This window comes from Schistocerca piceifrons, chromosome 1 (genome assembly GCF_021461385.2).
Source record: "Schistocerca piceifrons isolate TAMUIC-IGC-003096 chromosome 1, iqSchPice1.1, whole genome shotgun sequence".
Classification (NCBI taxonomy): Eukaryota; Metazoa; Arthropoda; class Insecta; order Orthoptera; family Acrididae; genus Schistocerca; species Schistocerca piceifrons.
This window is the reverse complement of record NC_060138.1, coordinates 186,686,821-186,713,874: the sequence shown is the minus strand read 5'-3', so window position 1 is coordinate 186,713,874 and position 27,054 is coordinate 186,686,821. Positions and strand designations below refer to the sequence as shown.

Below are 27,054 nucleotides of genomic sequence, written 5' to 3'. Positions count from 1 at the left end.
AAGTTTGTGGCACAACTTGACCAGAAGAAGGGATCGATTGGTAGGACATGTTTTGAGGCATCAAGGGATCACAAATTTAGCATTGGAGGGCAGCGTGGAGGGTAAAAATCGTAGAGGAAGACCAAGAGATCAATACACTAAGCAGATTCAGATGGATGTAGGTTGCAGTAGGTACTGGGAGATGAAGAAACTTGCACAGGATAGAGTAGCATGGAGAGCTGCATCAAACCAGTCTCAGGACTGAAGACCACAACAACAACAGTCCACTGGGCCGACATCAGCTTTGGTCCTGGGTTTAGACTGCTTTGCGGCGACTTTGGAGTCAGGATACACCGCGGCATTCTGTTTTACGGTACAGTCAAGAGAACTGAAGGATTGATTATGCATGGCAACTTTATAAGCTATTATTAGTTCTGCAGCAGCAACGAGCAATTCTTCCTGGGTATTTTGTTTAATTTTGAATGTAGAAATCGGCTTTGACGTCGATGATACCGCGAATTTGTTCTGTTCTTCGTAGACATTTGATGCCTCACATCTGCCTTATCCCCGTTAGTTTCGGAGATGAAACTGCTACAAATCTCTTTCAATGCGTCCTGATACGTACGTCCTTTCTTGACAAAAGACTAATTTTTGTGTGATCATCCGGAAGGTGACACTCTCTCTTTCCATCCGTAGGCAATTTCGTAAGCTGTTACGTGTATTAAACGGTAAACAATAGCAGTCAACAACAGCATATTAATCACCGAAGTTCACTTCACGCCCTTCATACCCGCAGTAAACACTTCAAACATTACTAACTTGCACTCATTGTTCATATTACATTTAGAAAGAATCGTCTTATTACATCGCTATTCAAATGGGAACGGCCCGATTCTTCCACGTGGAAGAATAGTTCCAGCCCCGTACTCCTGGAAATTCTGGTATTTTGTAGAATGATGGCGCTAGATGTAGAAGATGCTTGCATCGACCACGCAGGATACGCAGCATGTAACGCCGTCTTTGAGACGACCTTGCCAACATAAACTTGTAAAACTGAGGCTGCATTTAGCTCTTGCACTAAGTTCCAAATGCTCGACTGTTGGATGTTTCTCTTCACATCTACATACATATTCCACAAGCCACCATACGGTGCCTGGCGGGGAGACCTTGTACAATTGCTGGTCAGTTCCTTTGCTGTTCCACTTGAAAATTGAGCGAGGGAAAAACGATTGTCTGTGTGCTTCCGTACGATGCCCGATTTCTTTTATCTTGCCTTGGCGATCCTTAAGCGAGATATATATTGGTGGCAATGTAATCTTCCTGCAATCAGTCGCTAATGCCGGTTGCCGAAATTTTCTTACTTGTGTTTCGTGAAAGGTAAGTCGTGTTGCTTCCAGGGATTCCCATCTGAGTTCACGGATCACAACCGTAATACTAACGTGTCGAACGATCCTACTGGTAACAAATCTAGCAGCCTGTATCCGAACTGCTTCCATGACTTCCTTAACCCGACATAGTGGAGGTCGCGATCACTCGAGCAGTATGTAGTGTTTAATAAAAAAAAGAAAAATAAGGGAGAAGAAAAGAAAAAGGTTGAAAATGTGGGAAGAAATCGTAAGTGAAAATGGGTTTTTTAAAATCGTTAACGACCGTGAAAAAGCGAAAGAATGAAAAGCAAATCGGACTTCGTGTTACAGAAAAGCTATCGGACTTCGTGATTCGGAAAAGCTGTTGTTGGGTTGGTCCTTGTGGCGTTTTTGAGCAAAAGTTAAACCAATTTCCACTACAAAAATTATTGAAAAAGAACAGAGAATAACAAAATGTAACTGACAGGGGGAAATGGCGCAGATAAGATTTCATCCTTTACCAGATTAACATGTCTTCTTTCGTGCGGCGTCCAGGTCTTCAAAAATCTCCTTCAATTCTGCGTGAAAAATCTGCTCCGAAATCTTGCAGTAAGTTTCATTGTGCAGGAATTTGTAATGTATCCAAAACCGTCTTGATATTAAATGCAATTTATTTTAGTTGCTTCTCTCCATCCTCCGAATTTCATAACAACTTCCACAATGTCTACACATTAAAATCAGATCAAGACTAGCTAATAAGTTTTTTACGTCAGCATCAGATCACGTCTGCATTAAGCTTCCGCTCTCGAGAGACAATTAAGAAACGAATAGAAAACAAAAAAATTTAGTAGTTTCTCTGCCGTCGAGCGCTCATACCGCTGCGACGGGATATTTTTTATCTGAGGGAACGAGTGTAGCGCGGCGAAATTCAAAGTCCCGCTACAAGTATTAAAGAACGGTTCGCGCAAGTGGTGGGTACCTGCTCTCCTACAGATGAGCCACGGTTTCCTGGAATTCTCCCAGTAAACCGAAGCCGCCCAGTCGCCTTCCCTAGGACCGACCTTGTTCCATCTCGTGTATCTTTGCAGCGTTACGCCTCGATATTCAATCGACAAGGATGTGTCAAGCAGCACACTGCTCATGTTTTATTCTGACGTTATGGGATTGTTTTTCCCATGTCTGTATTAACTTAGTTCTTTTCATAGTTAGAGCAAACTGTACCAAATAGCAATACTTTCAAAGTCATCCTTTGTTCTCCTTCAGTCACTCAACGACGGGGCCTTCCGGTATACCAGTGTCCTAACCAAACAGTTGCAGATTACTGCTCACACTATCCATCAGGTTGTTTCTGTGTAGATAACAAGAGTTTTTCTGTCTCACTTCACTCGTGCACTGCTGACGATACCCTTATCTCTGACAAACACTCGCTGCTCAGCACAAGGCACTGGGTTCTATTTACTTCAGAAGTCTTTCAGTAACTCACATATCTGAACTTACTCCGTGTCCTTCGGTCTTCTTTAACAGTCCATAGTGTGGCGCTTTGTCCGACACTTTTCGTAAATCCTCGAATCCTTAAGCTACCGCGCTTGCCCTTACATATCCACAAATTTTCGCTGTACTTTGAAACACGATACAAGAGAGGAAATTGTCCAATTCAAATCTCGTTTCCAAAATTACTTCACTCCCTACGGACCTGCATTTTGATACACGGCAGTCTCTCACGTACCTAGTAAATCAAATGGTTCAAATGGCTCTGAGCACTACGGGACTTAACTTCTGAGGTCATCAGCCCCATAGACTTAGAACTACTTAAACCTAACTAACCTAAGGACATCACACACATCCATGCCCGAGGCAGGATTCGAACCTGCGACCGTAGCGGTCACGCAGTTCCGGACTGAAGCGCCTAGAACCACTCGACCACACCCTAGTAAATCCTCTGTGATTTGAGTAACAGGCTTAACCATGAATAGCTGCAGTTTTTGGTGTTTAATGTGGGCCAAATACCCAGTTATGTTTAATTCTGTCAACTATTTCATGACAAACGCGATACTCTGTAGATTTTCCAGCAGAAAAAGAAAAATTGGCAAAGTGTTAGTAGGATTCGCGCACTGCGGGTTCCGTACAAACTTCATTATGTATTTAGACACTTCGTTCATTCCGGGAATCGAGAATCCTGACAATTTTTCCATGTTACTGACATTGATATTGGCAAGGTATCGGTCCCAGCGGTTCACAGATTTTAGAGTTTGACGTCGGATGACAGATTAAAAAAGAGAGATTCTTTCCTGTGACATAATTACATATTCACAATTTTCGGATTTTTTTCCTTCACTTGTCTTACTTCGTGCCAAATTTCATGCCTCTAGGTCAACGGGAAGTACCCTATAGGTTTTGTTGAGTGAATTGGCGAGTATCAAAATACGTGACTTACAAACTTAAATTTCTTACATCGCCAAGGGACTGTAGACTTTAGTATGTACATAAATATCAACTCGGTACGTCTACCCATTCCTGAGAAAAAGGGTTTTTAACAGGCAGACAGAAGGACGACCAAGTGATCATATAAAGGTTTCGTTGTTACCGATTGGTGTACGGAACCCTGAAAACACGCTTCTGAAATTGTCAGTGCCAGTGTCGAATGCTCGGAGCAGTAAGGCGCGCATATTATTGCTGTCAATAGAAATAAAGCTTCGAAGTAGTACCAGGCTGACATCACCTGAAGAATAATATGCAGTGCTTGTGTAGCTGGACCTGCACCAAGCTGCAAGGCACCTATTTCCCGCGAAGTAAAACTTTTGCATTCTAAATTCTGTGAAGTTTGAAAGCCGTGCTCTTCTATTAGGTACTTACCTAAATTTGTTGTAGATGTATCATTTGACTGTGCCACTGAGTTGTGTACTGCTGCGTGTCCCTACCATTGCACACGCATGACTGGAAAAGGCGGGTATAGATTCCAGTCAGAGGTTTCACTTCCTCTCTCCATTTCATAACGCGCTGTACAAATTCTTATAATACTACACAGTACGTCTTACCATCAGTGATCCACTGGATGCAGTTGTACAAGTCGTACGTTATACATAGGCTGGAAGAAGCCAAAAGTGAACCACCTACTATCGGCACCAAACGAGAAGCCACAGCATCCTGTGTTACCTTCAAAAGTCGCTGGAATGATCACGCGATTTCCCCTTGTTCGCAAATGATTTAGTGATTTAACAGCGATTTACACTCCAGATTTCGGGAAACACATACAAATGCACACAGGTGAAACCAGCAGTCGAGATATTCCGCAACAACTTCAAGAGCTACATGTGTGTGGCACATTTTGTAGAGAAAACACTGTTAGTACGGGAAGAGAGAAACAGGTGTTCCTTTAGGCACAAGGTCAATATTTGTGAGGCATCACTTTAAAAGACGGCACTGCTGCTTGCTAATATCAACTTCTGTGTGAGTAAAAATCGTTGAGTGATTTAGCATCGTGATTTGACGGACTGATAACATAATTGATCGGTTACATAATTTGGTAACAAATGCTGATTTAGTGTCTGAGTTCTTTCGCAACTTTGGCCGAAGGTACTAGATCAGAGGTACTTATTTTCCCTTTCGGAACGTGCCCATACAGCGATCTCAACAATGTACGGCAAGTAGAAAAAAGAGATATATACGGGGATATGATAAACCCCTTCCTTCAAAACATTTTTCTCCCCTTCATATCTCCTCTGCGTTACCACAGATGACGTGTCACTGATCTCATTCGTACTAAGATTGCAGTACACGCGAGGTGCCTATTTGCTTCCACCGCCCTGAGTGGAATGTAGAAGTTGTAACAAATGTTCGCCAACCTGCAGTCTTGTGTAGTTGTTGTCTCCTGCGCAGAAAACAGCAGGTAGGTCGTGAATTCGTAATCTGGAAGCTGTAAGAAACTCTTAGGGAGGAACTGTTGTTTTTGAAATGATTGAATTTCCAGCCAGTTTGTTTATACGGGATACCATTCGCATTTTATTAGCAGAATACGAGAAACTGCAAAATTACATTCCTTTTTAGTCACAAATAATTTTTACTCTCTAGCACACTAATGAGCTACATATTTCCGTAATCAGTATCACACTGTTTTCAACTATATGGCTAAATAACCATACATTGCTAATAAAGTCTTCACCAGCATTAACCGCGTCAGACCAAATGTCTGTCTTCCGACATTGCCGAACCGGCTCTGATTTACGTACTAGACATTGCTAACTAAGTCTTGACTGATACTGCAGCGGACAACATGTCCGTTCTCAGAGACTGCCGTACGAGCTCTGATCTTACTGCCAAAACACTTCGCCCGCCATCCAGGTTAGGCGCGATCGGAAGTTCACCGAAGTGCTTTATCTACCCTTTCGTTTTGCAGTTGTTTATTATTCATATTTGTGAAATAATGGAATTATAGCACGCTATTGAGAGATGCTTTAATTTTAAATTCAAGTAAATATTAACAACAGAAGACTACCATTTTGGCGCGCAACTTCCTAATGAAGCAGCCAATGGCGGAGGAGGACTATAATTTAGGGGGTCTTTCTCAAGATACCTGTACTGAACAAACCATCTGTCATCGGTACTTCACACCACATTACGTAATTTTGACACAGCTGCCGTCTCAACGGCTCTAAAAAGAGCTTCATAGCTGAATACGATGGCAGCAGAACCAGAAATATTACAACTGGTAATGGTATATTACAGTTCGTTGTGACAATTCAAAGGGCAGTCATACCCTAGCCGGAAGTTACAGGGTGACGATTATGGAACTGTATGAAACAAAATCATTACTTCTGAACGGTTTGCGTTAGGACGATCAAACTGCACGGTTGGCCGCGGGGTGTGGTGGGAATTAGTACGCGCATGCTTTTTCGGTTTAGCAACGAAGCCCACTTTCATTTGGATGGGTTCGTCATTAAGCAAAATTGGCGCATTTGGGTGATAGAGAATCCGCATTTCGCAATCGAGAAGTCCCTTCACCCTCAACGGGTGACTTTGCGGCGTGCGACGCCCAGTCACGGAATAATCGGTGCGATATTCCGTGATGGCACGGTGACTACCGAACGGTACGTGAAGGCTTTGGAAGATGATTTCACCCCATTATCCAAAGTGACCCTAATTTCGACAAGATGTGGTTCACGCAAGAGCGAGCTCGACCCCATCGAGGCAGGAGAGTGTTTGATGTCCTGGAGGAGCACTTTGGGGACCTCAATTGGCCGCCATATTTTCCGAATCTGAACATGTAAGGCTCCTTTTTGTAGGGCTATGTTAAAGGTAAGGTGTACAGCAATAACCCCAAAACCATTGCTGAGCTTGAAAACAGCCATTCAGGAGGTCATCGACAGTTTCGATGTTCCTACATTTTAGCGTGTCATGAAGAATTTAACTGTTCGTCTGCGCCACATCATCGCAAATGATGGCAGGCATATCGAACACGTCATAACCTGAATTCGAATATCTGCAGTCATGTGCACATGTTGAATAAAGTATGTGCACGCTGTAGTTTGTAATTTACGTTTTTTTGTGTAGTTCAATAATTGTCACCCTGTACATAGGCAAAAAACAAAAGTCTGTTCCCGACATAAAACAGATTTCACAACCCCACTATTCTAAAACGAATAAACAATACGAAAATGCAACACAGGATACAGAGAACTAGTATGATATGAAAATAACGCAGGTAACGCAATAGGAAATAATAAATCGCCGTTGTTACACATTTGGGGACCAGTACAACCAATGTTAATGACTGTGTATCTAAATTAACAGTAAAATGTTCATTTGTGTGTCCGGTTAGAATTGTCAAAAGCTGCGGATAGAAAGTACCGTCTAGACACATGACAAAAGTACACAAAAACCAGATTTGGGTATTACACCCACACATATGGATACAACAATATTCAGACACATACCTGTAGGAGGAACATAATGACATACATCAGGTACTGTCCAGTCTTTGCACAGTACTTGTAGCTGGTTTTTGCACAATTACGCCGCTGTGGGTCTTCCATGAGTACTACAGCATACTGTCCGAAGACACTGGGAGGACGAACATTCTGGTGAAATACACAGAATGGAGCCCTATTTTTATTCTGAAGGGTTGTGGTTTGGCGTTTACATATGGATAAAGCGACCCCCCCACCCTCCCCCAAACCACATGGCGACAAAACTTAACTTGATGGCTGACTGCTGTCGTGGTCGGAAAATACTAATCGTCATGTTGATCTCTGAATGATACAAAAAAGTTTCGTGACGACTCGAAACTATCTGAACGTTGTATCGGTGATACTGATGATTAGTTAGTTACTTTCTATGGACGACTATGCTCGTCTCCGTAGCAGTCTGCTGGCGGACTACATGCTAAAAATGAGGGTATCACCAAAATCATCTTCTCTTACTACGAGGACTTTGTATGTGTAGAATATATCTTGAAACTGCTTGGGATATTTATTGCAGCTAGACCGGTACCTTCAATGATTGTTGGGGCCAGAGTTTACTTCTTCAAAACGTATGCAGGCATAAAGCTGGTCTTGCTGGAAGCAAATAGTCCTCGCACAGAAACTCGCCGCTAACAAACCATTTATAATGATGGTTTCTGAATCTACGTTTCTGAGGGTTCTCCATTACCTCAGATTACTTTATTGGGTTTTACTGTAGAAACATCCAATGTGAAAGCGAAAAAATTCTATTTCTGTGGAAACTGAAGGGATTACATACGAATGATTGTGGACTTGCGTGTTTTTAACGAATATCGAGAGGTAGTACGCAGAAATTAAATGACATCTGCATTAAAGTCGGTATGTATCTGCTAACAGTGTGTAAGGTCGGGACAGTTGTAGATTGTGTGATTTCCGCGGTTGAAATCAGATCGCTAGTGTTGTAATTAAGATTGTCTCGTGAATAAAATCGAGGCTGGCGACCTTCTAAAACAGTTCAGTTAACGTAGTAGTTTGAGATGTGGATTCGGACAATGGTAAAAAGACTCTTTCCGATCGTGGTGTTACTAAGTTCCATAGTGTAATATTATTGTCTGGCCTTCGTACACGGTGCATCTAATACTACAATTAATGTGCTAGCTCAGTGAAAGGTAAACATTACGTTTGAAACAGTGTTTTCTTACCTGATCTACACCCATATCGTGCCACGAAAGAAGGAAAATGAACACACATAAGCAAATATAATTACTGTCGAGTTTCGCTGGTTGGTCATCAATAACACACTGTTTTGTGTACGAGTCTTCAATTGTTGGGTCATAATCTGTGACAAAGTAACTCTATAAAGAAAGTGAAAATGTGTGTCAATAATCCAGAGCCTCTAAAGTGCCAATTCATTCGGTATCAAGAAAGCGAAAAAGTTGAATCATATGGAATATTACGAATAATTCACACGGTATTATCAGTTGAATTTACAGGATTTATTCTGTGACCACAGCACAATATGTACAATAGCTATACATAGATGTCGCTTTTAACGAAACACACCGAATTGTCAAAGGTTGCCTCCGACCCACACTTGTGCAGAAGCTGCACTGCCTTGGTGCAACAGCGACCCCAGACATACGATGGCTTTCGGCAGCCAGGATAGAGAGGTCCAGAGCCACTTCATCTGTAGCCCGCTCCCTATTCGAACATCAACCAGCACAACCAAGACTCAAGTCAAGGAAGAGCTTCCTGAGAACAACGGAGGCGTGTGAAGAACCACGTAATCAAACAAGACTTAAGGAGTGGCACACCAAAAGCCAACACATCAAAGACTGGCTGGTACCAGACGAGAGAATGACCTGAGGCCAGACTGAAAACTGAACCTCTTGGAAGGCATTCAGTGGACTTCGGAGCGGTGTCACAAGGTGCAGAGCCTAACCTACACAGATAGCGTTAACGGTGTGGTGTTGAACAGACTGCAGAACACCTGCTGCAATGCAGTCTGTCCCCAGCTGCGTGCGCTGCCCAAGATCTGGCCAAAGCTTCAGCCAACGCTCTCTCTTTGACCAAGTATTGACTTGGGAAAATTTGATAAATATGTGATAGCTGCTTCTGTTTTTAATTATTATATATACACATTACTTACTCTACGTTACTGATTTATGTGTGTATTTTAATTATGGCACTTTTTATACATCAGTTTTAGTTGTTATGAGATATGTAATATAATTACTAATAGCTCTTTGATGTATGAATGTTCCTGACACGAGAAATCAATAAGTAGGTTGACGCAAAAACATACATCAGAAAAATGACTGCAGTACTATCAGGAATCGATTAGCAATATTTCACGAACTGAACTTGAAGTTCAATTAACCATTACCTTTAGCACTTGAATTCATTTTCTTATTTAAAATTGAGATTTTACAGGTCTAGTATTAGCAAATTCATGCGTCGATTTTGTGTCATACGATACTTAACTTGTTGCACACCTTCATCCTCAGTTATCTGAAGGAGAATAATTTCCAACTATAGATCAGACTCGAAAAACCTAACATCCCCCCTGCTCTCAGGTTGAAATCTGAATGGTGTAATTGCTCCTCTGAACCCTTGCCTCCACAAGGTAATTATTGTGCAAACATTTGGCCAGTTAACGTAACTTCTTGCAGCAAACTATATGTGGCGGATTATTGTTCTAAACTTGTTAGAATGTGATTTTGTTCGGTGCATATTATTTTGAGAACGTAAGTTTAATATTCTTACTTCCCACGCTGTAGATTGGCATTGTGGCTCTCCCTGTTAGGATAGGTGCTGTGAGTGAAAAAAAACCTGTTCGTTTCAGACTTGAGATGTAACTTGGGAGATATAGCGGAAACACAGACGCAAGGTTTTTCCTCCACATTTGTATCATAGTTGAGTAAGTATGTTAGTAAATCCAAGAAGGAAATAGAAGTCGTCCCCCATGCTAATTTTTAAACGTCAACCGCAATTTCAGATGGTTTTAAAGTCTCTGTAGTCAGTTGCGGTTCCGTTATGGGTTGATCTAGTGAGTATGTCAGGAAAATTTTCGTGAGCAGACACGCCAGGTGCAGATATTTAGAGGCACGAATTAATCTTTTGGGGATTTCGTTGCTAATATGAGATAGTAACTAAGAGTGCGTGAGGGGTAAGCGTCACATTTGAAGAATGAAGCGTCCACTTAACTGGAAGGACTGTTGGCAGTATAGAAGCAGCGACAGCAGACTGGGTCAGTCAGTGCTTCGATTGTGGACTAGTATAGGAGAGGTGGTTACGTACACTGCCTGATCACTAGACCTTGCTCCTGTGCCCTAGAGGAAATTCTAAACCTTTCTTCAGTTTCTCATGGAGCCACGTAATGTGACAAAATTTGGTGGTGATCCATCCGTCGGATGACTATGTTAAGCTCGGCGGCCGCGTTTGTGGACTGTTGCTGATAGCGACTTTAGAGTGGAAACGCCCCTTCGGAACAAGCACAGCTAACTCAGAGCCAAGCACACCTCATGTACTGATGGAGAGGGACTGTCGAGCATTGCGCAAGACGGGCGTAGAAATCAAACGAAATCAGCAGAAGGAATCACTCGTGAGTTCCAGGGTGCTATCAGCAGTGTAACTAGCACAATGACTGTGCGTTGGGAGTTAAAACAACGTGGTAGAATTATCGACCAGCTCCTCATAAGCCAAACATTTCTGTAGTCATTACGCAGCGGCGCTCGAGCTGCTGTAAAGACACTGGACACTGGCGACGTGTGATTTGGAGTGATGAATGAATGGCAATCTAATGGAGTCTTTGGCATTGGCGAATGTCTGAAGACTCTACGTGCCATCATTTGTAGTGTAAATAGTGAAGTTCAGAGGATATGGTGTTGCGCTATGGGGATGTTTTTCGGTGTTATGGTGTGGTCCCCTTATTGCGCTTAAGAAAATACTAAATCTGGAAGTACACTCCTGGAAATTGAAATAAGAACACCGTGAATTCATTGTCCCAGGAAGGGGAAACTTTATTGACACATCCCTGGGGTCAGATACATCACATGATCACACTGACAGAACCACAGGCACATAGACACAGGCAACAGAGCATGCACAATGTCGACGCTAGTACAGTGTATATCCACCTTTCGCAGCAATGCAGGCTGCTATTCTCCCATGGCGATGATCGTAGAGATGCTGGATGTAGTCCTGTGGAACGGCTTGCCATGCCATTTCCACCTGGCGCCTCAGTTGGACCAGCGTTCGTGCTGGACGTGCAGACCGCGTGAGACGACGCTTCATCCAGTCCCAAACATGTTCAATGGGGGACAGATCCGGAGATCTTGCTGGCCAGGGTAGTTGACTTACACCTTCTAGAGCACGTTGGGTGGCACGGGATACATGCGGACGTGCATTGTCCTGTTGGAACAGCAAGTTCCCTTGCCGGTCTAGGAATGGTAAAACGATGGGTTCGATGACGGTTTGGATGTACCGTGCACTATTCAGTGTCCCCTCGACGATCACCAGTGGTGTATGGCCAGTGTAGGAGATCGCTCCCCACACCATGATGCCGGGTGTTGGCCCTGTGTGCCTCGGTTGTATGCAGTCCTGATTGTGGCGCTCACCTGCACGGCGCCAAACACGCATACGACCATCATTGGCACCAATGCAGAAGCGACTCTCATCGCTGAAGACGACACGTCTCCATTCGTCCCTCCATTCACGCCTGTCGCGACACCACTGGAGGCGGGCTGCACGATGTTGGGGCGTGAGCGGAAGACGGCCTAAGGGTGTGCGGGACCGTAGCCCAGCTTCATGGAGACGGTTGCGAATGGTCCTCGCCGATACCCCAGGAGCAACAGTGTCCCTAATTTGCTGGGAAGTGGCGTTGCGGTCCCCTACGGCACTGCGTAGGATCCTACGGTCTTGGCGTGCATCCGTGCGTCGCTGCGGTCCGGTCCCAGGTCGACGGGCACGTGCACCTTCCGCCGACCACTGGCGACAACATCGATGTACTGTGGAGACCTCACGCCCCACGTGTTGAGCAATTCGGCGGTACGTCCACCCGGCCTCCCGCATGCCCACTATACGCCCTCGCTCAAAGTCCGTCAACTGCACATACGGTTCACGTCCACGCTGTCGCGGCATGCTACCATTGTTAAAGACTGCGATGGAGCTCCGTATGCCACGGCAAACTGGCTGACACTGACGGCGGCGGTGCACAAATGCTGCGCAGCTAGCGCCATTCGACGGCCAACACCGCGGTTCCTGGTGTGTCCGCTGTGCCGTGCGTGTTATAATTGCTTGTACAGCCCTCTCGCAGTGTCCGGAGCAAGTATGGTGCGTCTGACACACCGGTGTCAATGTGTTCTTTTTTCCATTTCCAGGAGTGTATATGGGCACATTTTACAGCATTGTGTGCTGTCTACAGCAGAGGAACAGTTCGGAGACGATGAATGACTATCATCATGACAAGGCTCCCTCTCATAAAGTAGCATCCGTGAGGCAATGGTTTCTGTACAGTAACGTTCCTAAATTAGAATGTCTTGCTCTGAGTCCCGACCTGAATGCAGTGGAACGAACACGTGTGGGATGAGTTAAAACGTTGACTTCGCCCCAGATTCCAACATCCGGCATCACTACCTCGTATGGTTTCGGCTTTTGAGAACAACTCATTGAAAGTGTCCCCAGCCGAGTTCAGTTCGTTATAAAGGCGAGTGATGGACACAACCCATATTAATGTCCACTAATAACTGTCCAAATACACTACTGGCCATTAAAATTGCCACACCAAGAAGAAATGCAGATGATAAACGGCTATTCATTCGACAAATATATTATACTAGAACTCACATGTGATTAGATTTTCACGCAATTTGGGTGCATAGATCCAGAGAAATCAGTACCCAAAACAACCACCTCGGGCCATAATAACGGCCTTGATACACCTGGCCATTGAGTCAGACAGCTTAGATGGCGTGTACAGGTACAGCTGCCTATGCAGCTTCAACACGATAGCACAGTTCATCAAGAATAGTAACTGGCGTATTGTGACGAGCCAGTTGCTCGGCCACAATTGACCAGACGTTTTCAATTGGTGAGAGATCTGGAGAATGTGCTGGCCAAGGCAGCAGTCGAACATTTCCTGTATCCAGAAAGGCCCGTACAGGACCTGAAACATGCAGTCGTGCATTATCCTACTGAAATGTAGGGTTTCGCAGGGATCGAATGAAGGGTAGAGCCACGGGTCATAACACATCTGAAATGTAACGTCCAGTGTTCAAAGTGCCGTCAGTGCGAACAAGAGGTGACAGAGACTTGTAACCAATGGCACCCCATAACATCACGCCAGGTGATACGCCAGTATGACGATGACGAATACACGCTTCCAATGTGCGTTCACCGTTATGTCACCAAACAGGGATGCGACCATCATGATGCTGTAAACAGAACCTGGATTCATCCGAAAAAATGACGTTTTACACCCTGGTTCGTCGATGAGTACACCATTGCAAGCGCTCCTGTCTGTGATGCAGCGTCAAGGGTACCCGCAGCCATGGTGTCCTAGTTGATAGTCCATGCTGCTGCAAACGTCGTCGAACAGTTCGTGCAGATGCTTGTCGTCTTGAAAATGTCCCCATCTGTTGACTCAGGGATCGAGACGTGGCTGCACGATCCGCTACAGCCATGCGGATAAGATCCCTGTCATCTCGAGTGCTAGTGATAAGAGGCCGTTGGGATCCAGCACGGCGTTCCTTATTACCCTCCTGAACCCAGCAGATTCCATATTCTGCTAATAGTCATTGGATCTCGACCAACGCGAGCAGCAATGTCGCGATACGATAAACCGCAATGGCGATAGGCTACAATCCGATCTTTATCAAAGTCGGAAACGTGATGGCACGCATTTCTCCTCCTTACACGAGGCATCACAACAACGTTTCACCAGGCAACGCCGGTCAACTGCTGTTTGTGCATGAGAAATCGGTATGAAACTTTCCTCATGCCAGCACGTTGTAGGCGTCGCCACCGGCGCCAACCTTGTGTGAATGCTGTGAAAAGCTAATCATTTGCATATCACAGCATCTTCTTTCTGTCGGTTAAATTTCGCGTCTGTAGCACGTCATCTTCGTGGTGTAGCAATTTTAATGGCCAGTAGTGTATATTTGATCAGATAGTGTACATGAAAACAATTCTGCTTCTCCTCAAATTTTTTGGATGCCAGAGTGGTGAAATTGAAGTGAGCCATTTGATAGATCCCTCAGAGTGGTGCAGGTACGTCATGAATATTGTGCGTGTAGACGACTCGGGTATGTGGCATGCTATCCGCCTCCGTGGCCAGTCTAACGCACGACTTTGGCCGTTATAGTATTAGGCCGCCAGGCGGCGCAACCAGCCACGCCACGGGTGGAGCTGCTCGTCATTGGGAACAGATTGTTATGGATGGAGCTTAGTAGACTAGGGGCAGCCAGTGGCGCCACCGGAAGCTGGCTGCAGACTGGCTGCCTTGCCCCACCGCCATTGGTGGCTGAGAGTCTTCGCGGGGCAATGTGTTAAACGGAGCCTATTACTAGGGTGACCAGATGCAATTGTTTAAAAAGGACAAACAGCTTCAAAAAGGACAAAGGAAAAAAAAGAGGAAACAGTAAACGGATCAACTGCAGATGAGGATACCACCCGTCAGCTTTGTACAAGTCACGTGGCTGCCGGGAATTACCGGTAAAACTAGTAGTTAATTGTTACTGATGGTCAGGTGGTGGTTAACTGAGCAATATAAAAAAATTAAAAACCATGATTGTGGTGACAGTGTGGCGTCAATTGTTTTGTCACGTCAACAACTCGGAATTGTTTACAAGGCGAAAAACGTAAGACCATTCACCTCCCATCACTCGACGCGCCGCTACCAACATCTACAATTCAAGCAGCAGCTGGCGACATGGGAACTGCACTTTAACCTTCCGAATATAAATAAATTGAATGACTATGAAACAATGAAATAAAACCACGACAGTTAATCTGTCGAGTTACTTCTTACCTTTATTGGCCACTCACTAAGACGTACGTTCCAGCTCCACATATCCTACATTCCGCTTCAAATTCATTTCTCCCTTTCTTGAAAGCTGGATATTTGTAGGAAAGGACATCAGAAAATGTACACTTTCGTTTAGGCATAGCCAAATATTTTACGTAACTCACTCGGTTAAAAATTACACTCACAAATCACACGTGCACTACAGGAAGCCAAGCCAATACAAAGCGAAGATACGATACGAAACGAAAATATTAAATAATCGATATTTGCATTCGTTTATAGATCGATCAACGATAACATCGACGATCCTGGTGCCTCTTACTAACACCGCCTTCGTGCAAATAGTTAAAGTATTTAAGAAAAGAGCAATAGAACGGGACGAATTGTAAATTTAACTGTATTACGCTCAACTCTGCGAAAAAGCCGGACACTGTAAAAATTCGGCCGGACCCCGGACAAAGAGCTGAAAAGGACATGTCCGGATTAATCCAGACTTCTGGTCACCCTATTAAACTCGGTCACCACCACCATTCGGTTTGGCCACCACTTCGTCAGTTTGCTGTGTGCACTAGTGACCAGGGAACATGTCGGACAACTGCTATACATAAATGCTGCTCCTAGCACTTTTAATGAAAAGGAGGCGGCGAAGGGAGAGGAAGGTGCATGTAGTCATAATGATAGCATTATACTTGCGAGGATTTACGGATAAATATAATGCTTAAATACTTACAAAGGTTATTCCTCTCAACCAACCGACCGCTGCTCAAAATGCGGTGTAGCGCGTGCGTGCGTGCGTGCGTGCGTGCGTGTGTGTGTGTGTGTGTGTGTGTGTGTGTGTGTGTGTCGACACAAGGTTTCACCCTCTCCCTTCTCTTATCAATACACTACATAAACTTCACACCACACTATACTCATTCCCATTAGTCACCCGCACTCGACAGGTACAGTTACAGACACAGCTCTGACAAACCCCGAGGTAAGGAAGCAAAACCTTCCGTTAAGGCGGTCGAATCACTCCCGCGGAGTGTCCCAGCCATGCTATGCAACTTAATTTTTTACTGATAGACTCATCTTGAGCAAACGATCTTCCTTTCCAGAACATGAAATCTTTTTCCACAGTTGTATTGTCATCTAGTGGATATATAAGTGTACGGTCTTGAAAATGGACCTTCGTGGGCATCAGGGATGCACAGACAGTCGCGGCCGGCATATGGCGTGCCATTGATCTCATGGCGGCCCACCACTTATCGTTCTTTCTTGTAATTTTTTTTCTTTCATTCCTTCCAGAAATGGATAGCGCGGGCCCTTGTGGAATTCCGTTATTTTCAGTCCATTCTAGCTGGCATTGGGGAAAGCGGATCCCATTTCGGAGTAACAACTTGCTTCTAGGCGCAATGTTTACTCGTATGAACTGGCGATCCTTAACGTAGTCATAGCAAGGTACTAACGAGTCTGTTCACTCCTGCTCTATTTCAACACAACAGATTCCGACACGAGAATTGATCCATATTAAATGTGTGTTATATTTGTTGTTCAGTGTTGACAATACAGAGTTAATTTTAAAAATGTGCTACATATTTATTAGCTTTGGTCAAATTATTGATGCTGTTCGACTTTATAAAGTTTTATGGAGTCTGTTGGCGCTAAATATTTTGAAAATTTCCATACGGTGTAATTTATGTATGCCTTTGCTGCCAAGGTTACAAACCCAAATTCTACACACGCAGACTATGTGCAATAGGTGAGCTGAGAGCATCCTTCACAATGAAATTGCAACTGTGTAAGGAGAAGGTTGGCGCTAACTTGACTACGAACTTACCCGTGCCCCCCCCCCCCCCCCCTCTCTCTCTCTCTCTCTCTCTCTCCCTCCCTCCCTCCCTCCATCCCCCCTCCCTCTCCTTCCCTTTTCCGAAGAGATCGGCTTCCAGTAACAGGTTTTGAAATGAAGATAATACAAACCCATTCCTAAACAATGAGCTCATTACAACATTTTTTCAACGACATTTTTGCGTTGAGATTCCAGATAAGAGGTAAGTGGAGACAGTCTCGTATTGAAATCTTCCTAATCACTTTTAGAATACAGTATTTGATCATTCCAGAATTTCTTGATGTGGTTTGATGCTATCAAGAAAGAGCACATGTTGTCTGTTCAGACTTTTGAAAATCTCAGCGCCTTTCTTATTACTCGCAACCCGTTAAGGTTCAAACATTGTCTTCTCCTGGAATAATTTTTAAATCGGTCTCTTTCCACTATTAGTTAGCTGGCATTGCTTGCTCAGAATACTGCCTTTTGTACTATTGGTAATGCGCTTCTGTCATTAAAATTATTTCTGTAAGCTAAATTTATTCTCTCTGTTTTGGATATATAAGTGAAGCCATTGCCATGGTGTAAAACTAGAGTTTAAAATAAACAATTATAAAACTTCAGTGAAAATTAATGATATTTTTTTTCTGTTTCAGTCATTGGAATCGACAAGGCGTATGATAGCACTATGTGAGGAGGTAAGTCTACAGTTGAACATCTCTGGTGTGTGTTTGTTGCACCCTCTCTGACTTTAGTTACTGTATCTTGTTGCCACCAGGTGGGTTTGGGCGTCCTGTGCGCCTCCGCGTCGTATTCCTGGCTTTAATCAATGTGATGCGCGCACAAACAGGCGGTTTCCGCTTTGAGAATGGCGTGCGGTACGATATTTACGTCAGACAGAGCTGCCATCTGCAACAGGTCCAAGCGCTGCTACAACCTCAAGTCTCCCTGTACAGAATCGAGGGAATGATTAATTGCCTTGTTTTATGCATTCATCTGTGGATGAGAAGTTATTTTCAGCGTTCTTGTGTGTTAGGTCTTCGCTGATGAGTAACAGAGAAATTAAGACACAGAAGCAGAACACAGTAGACACATAAGACGGAACAACACATAGTGCCATTCACTTCCCCTGTTAAAAGGCACTTTCAGGACTTCGTTTTATTTGTAGAAACTTGTAGCATTTCCACCAAGGACGTTTTAAAGAGACCTGCACGTGTACTGCCCTCGTTATAATATGTAATGTCAATGACTGAGAGACTGAAGAACCTTACTTCACAAGCTAATGAGAACTGACGGAACTTTCAGTTGTTGAAATTGGGGTCAAGAATTCAGAATAGTGTAAGTAAGAAATCAGTACCAATTTTTAGGTTTCTGACATGGATGACGTCAAACATAGCTACATAGCTTGATTTAATAGGAGCCAAAGAGTGAAGAATTGCTGTTGGAAGCAAGGCTCGGGTTTGATTGAGCAAATTTAACTGCTTCATTTGTAGAGACAGTACACTGCTGGAAAGGAAATCCAACACCCCCAAGGTCACTTTATTGGCAAGTGAGGTGACTGGTAGTTAGTCATTGTAGGAGTATATTATGAATTCAGACCAAATGAAACATGTCACAGTAGAGGATACCCAAAAAATAAGTAGTGTACCCAGTTGTAGCGGCAACGTAGGCTCTAGTCGTGGCATGCAGACTTTCATGAAGGTGCAGAATAACATTGTGTTAGAGACTATCCCAAGCATCTTATGCCTTTCGCTGCGATTCGGCAATAGTTCTTGCAGGCGCTGGAGAAAAAGTTCGTGCTTCATGATGTCAGATACATTTTCAAGTGGTGAAAGATCTGGTGATCTTGGTGTCAGGGCTGCGGTTCTTGTGCATGATGAACAACATGTTGCGACGCATCAGCCGTATGTGGAAGTGCATTGTCCTGCTGGAAAAATACAACAAATTAGCGTTCTGCCGAACAAATAGTAATATCACGGGGATGATAGCCTGTGCTATGTAGCAGGCACAGATTAATTTACCCTGCAGAAACACCATATGTGACTAAAGGCTGTAACTGATGGCCCCCCACACCACGAAACCAGGGATGAGACTTGGGTGTCGCAGATGAATGCTTTCTGAAAAAGGCGGCTCACCAGGTCCACGCCATAGATGTTTACGTCTATCACTCGCATATAGATAGAACTTACCCTCATTACTAAAGACAACGGAGTACCATTCCACTCTCAAGTCAACTCTTTCATGAAATCAGTAGCATGCTTACCTGTGTCGGGATGTCAATGGTAGCACATGTGATCATAACCATACTGCAAGCAGATGGTCCCCAATCGTCCCTAATAACGCAGCAGGTGCAACATATGCCTGGATCTCGTCCCTGGATGATATTCGATGGGTCACCGCCGCTCGCACAATGCTCCAGCTTCCCGCAGGCCCACAGTAAGACTCCATTCAGATAGCTAAGTCAGTAGAACAGGAGTGCGCACTCATCAGTGGCACTACCTGCAGGGCCGAAGCAGAGGGTGCGCGTACAGGTCTCCTGAACGCCACATGGTCGCCAATGAGCGTGACAAATGAAATGCGTCTGCTTCAATGTTTCAGTGTTCACATACTATACCCTGGTTGCATTGTACACAGTCCTTGTGAGTACTGCATTTTATTTTCTGGCAGTGTATATTTTCCCTCCACACATTAAGTTTGTCTTGCAGTTCTAAAAAGCACAGTTGATTTTATGTCTCCTTTCTTACTATGGATGTAAGGATAAAAGCATTTCTGCACCTAAATATGTGTGCAGTGCTTAGTGCTGTAGGTGACAAAACAGTAGACAAATATAGGTTCATGTGTAGCTGGGCCTATAATTTACGGATATTTTAAATGCACTAACATTGATTTTCTGAAACAATTTTTTTTTTTTTTTTTTTGCATGTGGTACATTACTTCTTTAAATATTTATAGACTCAGTATTATGGATGGCCTTACCTACGCGTGTGGGAGGGAGGGGGACAATGATTTTAATATTGGGGATAGTGGTGCTTCATACAGGGTGTTTCAGGTGCGGCACAAGTAGTCTGTCTGGTGTTGATAGGCACATGTAGTCTAGCCCATTCATTGGAGACCGGCAGGTGGCGTTTTCGTTTTAGGTGAACTGGACAAATTAGGGGTCGATGAAGCATTTTTAATGATAGGATCTACGCTAACAAACAAAAGAGCCACATTCATTTCATGCAGGATCCCTCAGGGGGCTCGTGACTCGGTCGAGTATGAGTGGCGAGCACGGGTCTCCAAGCTATTGCAGCGCCTACTTCCTTTCTTGTGCTGCGATCTATCTCAGACTATCCGTACTTTTCTTACGTTCTTACTCGTGGTGGCAGCCTGTGATGTGTACCGGTTATTGCTCTTGGTTCCCTCTTTTGTCTGTATCTTTATCACGTTACTTTCAGTTTTTGGCTCAAGTAAAGTTTGGATGTGACTGCATTTAAAAATTTTTTTCACTAGTGTGGACCGAGTGGGGATGAACGCTCTCATAGTGCCACTGCCTACAGTGTTAAAGATAGTCCGCTCACAGTAGCTGTATGGACCAGTGGTTCTCAAATTGGTGGTGCGATTGATATGCAGGGGGGGGGGGGGGGGGGGCGGCGGCGGGCGATATATTTTTAAAAACTAATAAAAATAAATAACTTAGTAACAATATTGCGTTTATCTTCTTCCAACAGTGATGTTGGTCTGGATTGAATTTCGCCCGACGTCGGTGTTGCGCCGGACGTGGTCGACGACAACCAAAGCACGGTTATATTTATAGTATTATTTGAAATGACTGGGCGAGTTGGGCGCAGTAGACGGAATCAGCCGTTGTCGGCTGCGTGTGACTGTTCTGAACTGTGGCGCGCATTGCGAACATTGGCTCATGTATCTCTATGCACTCGTACTAAACCTCCAGAAATATCCCAGTTCAGCCGGTAATTGCGTAGATAGTGGTATAAGGAGCGTCCAGTATAATTGGCAACGTTTTGCCACCAGAGTTTCGCGCCTATTAAGCCGGTCCGTCCGTGAACTGACATAGTGAGCCGGCGCATAGCAATTCTTTGTACCTGTTTCGTGGAGATGCTGCCGTAGTTTTATGTCCCCTTCCAGAGTCGTAGCATTCTGAAAATGCAATACTACTGTCTGTTTTATGTAATGAAGCGAGAAGTTTTTTATGCAAATAATTTTTACACTGTATGCCATTATGGTGGGTTTACTTAAGAAACACCCAAAAATGAACTTGCTCACACCGATTATAAGCCAGCTATTAACGGAACGGGAGCATGGTTTACTGCATGACTAGATCGAAAGGCATCCTACCGATGGCTGCCGACTATGGCGCACAGTCTGTAACTTCAGCGTACAATTGGTACAATTCGTATGAGATCGTACATCTTTGGTTATGCCTGAGTTATTTATTTGTTAATATCAACGTTTCTTGGCATTATAAAATTATTGAAAGATACTATTTATGACCCGTAGGCTACTCCTAGCGTCTGAGTGGCAAAAGGCAACTTCTGTTACAAATATTTATTAAGAACAGTTACTTGTTTCGCACCAGAGTAAATGTATTAGTTGTTCGGTTTACAATAATTGCGGTTTTAGATGGGCGCGCTGCGAACTGTTCACGTGTACTGCTATTGGTTGTTTCGGGTGACGCACGAACGGTATAATAGTGCTCAATGAAAATGTAACACGGTTCGTGAACTGTAGTACTTGGCATACGTTCAGCATATGAAACAAGTATGCAATCTGTTTAACACATTCTTGTGCAGAAGAACAATCGAAATGAACAATAATAAAATAAAACTATTTTTTGTGGTCGAACAATGCAGCTGTGCGTATGTTTAGGAGAGAACGGTACATTCGCTTTTGATATTTCTTCTACATGAAAATGTAGTAAATGAGGAAAAATCATCTGGTGTGTTACGGTCGAATAACTGATACGAACGCATAATACATTTGATATCAACACATTTTTCTCCAGAGAATTGTGCGAAATTAAAATAAAACTGTTGTTTTTTTTTTTTTTTTTTTTTTTTTTTTTTTAAAAAAAATCTAATAACTTGAGTTGGGAGTGCTCCAGATAAAAACACATTCGCTGTTAATATATTATTCTACATGAAAGCATAAGAAATGAAAATAAAATTTTGGTGTACGATCTAATAACAAAGAGGGGTCCCCCACTGGGGGAGAGAGACTTTTGAAACTATATGTGCATATATACGGTGGTGTAGGTTAGGGCCCCAGGTATCACATCCTGGAGCGATTCACCCTAGTGAGCCCTAGTTTGTAAGTGGTGGAGGAAAAAAGTTTCGAATTTCACGCAAAAATCTGTATCAGTAAAATTGAGCTCATACTGTCAGCTGACGTAGTGCAGCGGACAACACATTTGCTTATTCTGCAAGAGGTTGTGGGTTCACATCTTGTGAGGTACCGTTGCTTTCTTTATTTTCAAATCTTTATCGAAATGACTTCGCTGACGGTGTTATTAAATCCTGTAGCAAAAGTACAGATTTGAGCGCATTCATTACCAGTAGAACCAGATTGTTCTACTTTTGTTTTTTGATCAATACATCAGCAGTTTCAAAAGTTTAATTATTATGATGGCTAAATAAAAATAATTAAAAGAACATACACAAGGATTCCAAATGAAAAAAGACGGAACAAAAAATGTGACTTAGTGAAAAAAGTAAATAAAAGGATTTAAACAACCTTCAATCCATATGTAAAGGCTGAACACCTAGCTCTCTCTGTACCCAGTTCTGCCTCATCGGCGGAATCTCTTAGAGCTGTTGCTGATGTCCGAAGCAGCTCTGCCAGTCTGAATCTGCCTCGTCCGATATATCCACAGAACCACGCAACGAAATTTCACCGTCGCTGTCCTGGTTGAAGTTGAAAAATTACGCGCTTAGTACACTAAAGGCCATTAAAATTGCTACACCAAGAAGAAATGCAGATATTAAACGGGTATTCATTAGACAAATATATTATACTAGAACTGACATGTGATTACATTTTCACGCTATTTGAGTGCATAGATGCTGAGATATCAGTAGCCAGTACCCGTAGTAACGGCCTTGATACGCCTGGGCATTGAGTCAAACACAGCTTGGATGGCGTGTACAGGTACAGCTGCCCATGCAGCTTCAACACGATACCACAGTTCATCAAGAGCAGTGACTGGCGTATTGTGACGAGCCAGTTGCTCGGCCACCAATGACCAGATGTTTTCAATTGGTGAGAGGGGCATTCATGCGGTCGTGCATTATCCTGCTGAAATGTAGGGTTTCGCAGGGATCGAATGAAGGGTAGAGCCAATGGTCGTAACATCTGAAATGTAACGTCCACTGTTCAAAGTGCCGTCAATGCGAACAAGAGTTGACCGAGACGTGTAACCAATGGCACCTCATACCATCACGCCGGGTGGTGCGCCAGTATGACGATGACGAATACACGCTTCCAATGTGCGCCCACCGCGATGTCGCCAAACAGGGATGCGACCATCATGATGCTATAAACAGAACCTGGATTCATCCGAAGAAATGACGTTTTGCCATTCGTGCACCCAGGTTCGTCGTTGAGTACACCATCGCAGGCGCTCCTTTCTGTGATGCAGCGTCAAGGATAACCGCAGAGCCATGGTGTCCCAGCTGATAGTCCATGCTGCTGCAAACGTCGTCGAACAGTTCGTGCAGATGGTTGTTGTCTTGCATACGTCCCCATCTGTTGACTCAGGGATCGAGACGTGGCTGCACGATCCGTTACAGCCATGCGGATAAGATGCCTATCATTTCGACTACTAGTGATAAGAGGCCGTTAGGATCCAGCACGGCGTTCCGTATTACCCTCCTGAACCCACCGACGCCATATTCTGCTAACAGTCATTGGATCTCGACCAACGCGAGCAGCAATGTCGCGATACGATAAACCGCGATCCCGATAGGCTACTTTCCGACCTTTATCAAGGTCTGAAACGTGATGGTACGCATTTCTCCTCCTTACACGAAACATCACAACACCGGGAAACTTTCCTCATTTCAGCACGTTGTAGGTGTCGCCACCGGCGCCAACCTTGTGTAAATGCTCTGAAAAGCTAATCATTTGCATATCACAGCATCTTCTTCCTGTCGGTTAAATTTCGCGTGTGTAGCACGTCACCTTCGTGGTGTAGCAATTTTAATGGCCAGTAGTGTAGCTTCGTCCGTCAGCGCGTCTCTGTGCCAGTATTTGTGCGTATAGTTTCCATTTTATCACACGCCTTCTTCCAGTCGCCGCACGTATTCATTTGTTTAAGCTGGTAAATGGTAACGCTGCTGATGTTGTTCAATGAAACTTTGTTTCGTTAAATTCCAGATATGTTAGATAGGGTTCATGTCACTGTGAAGTGGTGGAAGGCGTAAGACTGTAAGTCCTCTCCCGGATTCCTTTAGTACTCTATCTACTGTATGTTCTGTCTCGGGTTTGTAACGTTCGCAACTTCCAAGATATCGTTGCTTGTTAAATTAGCACCGAATGGAATTTTATGCTTAGTCAGCCATGATTGTTATGTGCTTTGCCGGAAGTTATATTAGGCGCTTTATTTACAGGAAAACAATGGCAGGGGTGCATTCGCTAATACCGATATACTTCCACGTGGAATATTTGGCATTAGACGCACTTGCAACCATTTTATACAATTTTCACTGTTCATTTCGTTGTGATAATCGTCCGATGTTTATCTCCAATCATAGATGAGCTCTTCACCTTCACTGAACACCATTCTCCTTCCGCATGAACTACTGTTGCTCTTTGTCGAGAACTTTCATTTTTAAGCACACATGATACGTCATTATGCTGTTAACATTTAGTGACATTACAGTGTGCATGCGCCCATGTTTCATCAGTATACATACTGGTTTCTTCGCCCCTTTCTCGTTTTCTCTCGCAGTTCTAAGAAAGTGTGCGCATCATGCTACTGTGGTCCTCCCTCTCAACTAAAAATATTAGTCTGTTTTTTATTTTTAAAACGAAACCTCATATTCTTCAAAATTTTACAGAAAGCGATTCTTTTCTCCATGAAATTGTCTGTCTCCTACTTCACCCAGTTGTAAAGCTTTCGAAGAGTGGGTATTTTTCTTTTAGCGTCTTAATATTCCGACAACTTTCTTTTCGGTAAACACTTACCAAAGTTGTCGAGACACTTCGTTTTCTTCCTCAGTCTCTTCTTCCTGGGTGACACAATTTTTTGACCACTCTGGCTTTCTGAACGTCGTTCACATTACGTACTGTCCGTTCACTCTTTCCTACTGCGGCTGCTGCTCTCTCCAGAACACTTACTAATAGTATTGGCAAACCTTTTCATTTTTCTTCCCGGTCACTGTCAATTTCAGCAGACGCTGAGAATAGACAGCAGTAGTAACGCAGTGTTAACGTGACTGTACTATGCCCAGCCACGTGCATCATTCGTGTGCTGCCGAGTTATTGTCGGACGCCTTCGGCCACGTCGGTAAAGAGTTGTGAGGGGAGTGGAGGAAGCAAGCATTGGATGGCGAGAGGAGGGGGAGCCTGGGGGGGGGGGGGGGGGGGGGAGAGACAAGGCACGCCTACCATTTGCAGTGCTGGCACCACAAATTGCACCTCATGCTTACACGAAACCAGACGATAGGCTTGGAAGTATAATTCGCTTTAAATGTTGTTCGTAAACGAAACTGAAATCGTCATGTACATTAAAATCTATATATATATATATATATATATATATATATATATATATATACTATATATATATATATATATATATATATATAAATGAATGTATGTATGTGTGTCTACTATGCGCTCACAAACCATTCGTCCGATTGCAATGAAACTTTGGTGAGTTCTTCTCCGAACGCCCGAAAAGAGTAATGGACAATTTTCCAAGAGTTAGGTCACTGTAGCATGCGTAGCGCAATTGATAAGGTAAAGACTCGTCGTGCAACGGAACCGGGTTTGATTCCAACTTCTCGCGATTTTTTCATTTTATTTCATTCCCCACGATGTTAAACTATTAATCATAAAATTTATTGAGTGACACCACGTGGTACTGTTTATTCGTGGTGTGGCAACAGGGGCGCTTTACCAGCCTAACCGCTGGTGGCGTGAGAGGGAAAGCCGGCTCGCCACTGTTGCTACCTGAGCAACGGCGTATGCATGTATTTGTAAAGGGGGTGAAGCATTTTTTTCTGCTCCCTTTCCCTTTCGCAGCATTCAATCACACGCAATATAATTTGCGAGCATCGCTACGTAATACTGGTTTCCTTCTAACCGTAGGCCTACTGATAGGGGTTGTTGGCGATCCGAGATGGGCCAGCAACTGCCTCTTCACTCATTTTGATAATGTTTAGCACAACTGCACAATAAAAACACGCAGAACAGTACAGCGCAAAACAATAACGAAGCAGACGACAGTGGCTACCTTGTACGACACAGTCAGCTACGTAATGTTGGGAGCAGTCGAAACTGCGTGCCTACCGAAGGCTCCCGACGTTTACCGACTTCTACCGATTCTGGACTAGGGAGAGTTTACACTCTGTACGTATCTCTTTGCTGACGTCACGAGCGATTTCTGCATCAGCACCTCATCGTACTGGCTCTGAAATCGCTAGATGGCCAACCGCCACTGCTAGCCATCGTGGGAACCTACCGGTCGCTGTTTACTCCATACTTCACTGCAGCGCTGAATCACGTATGTGAAATAGCGAAACTGGAAATAGAGCAAAATGCGCTCTTATCTGCAAATAATGGGTACCTTACAACTTCATTGCAGTATGTAACAGTTTCTGCTTAGTCACAGAAATGAAGACACCAGAACTTCATCAACTGGTGGAGGAGAAAGAGTTAATCGAAAGGCGAAAACGAGAAGGCATACCACTACTAATGCTCGGCTTCACAAAAACTACAATCAGTAATGAACAACATCAG

The 27,054-nt window shown here is 43.9% G+C and overlaps 1 protein-coding gene across 4 annotated transcripts in view; it reads left to right on the top strand.

The window, feature by feature from the left end:
- The window catches only part of LOC124717112 (synaptosomal-associated protein 25), a 414,314-nt gene that overhangs the window by 315,779 nt on the left and 71,481 nt on the right, over positions 1-27,054 (top strand). For all 4 annotated transcript variants that reach the window (XM_047243852.1, XM_047243834.1, XM_047243842.1 and 1 more), the window contains one exon: positions 17,748-17,789. In XM_047243852.1, the coding sequence (XP_047099808.1) occupies positions 17,748-17,789 (42 nt within the window). The remainder of the gene's footprint in view (positions 1-17,747; positions 17,790-27,054) is intronic.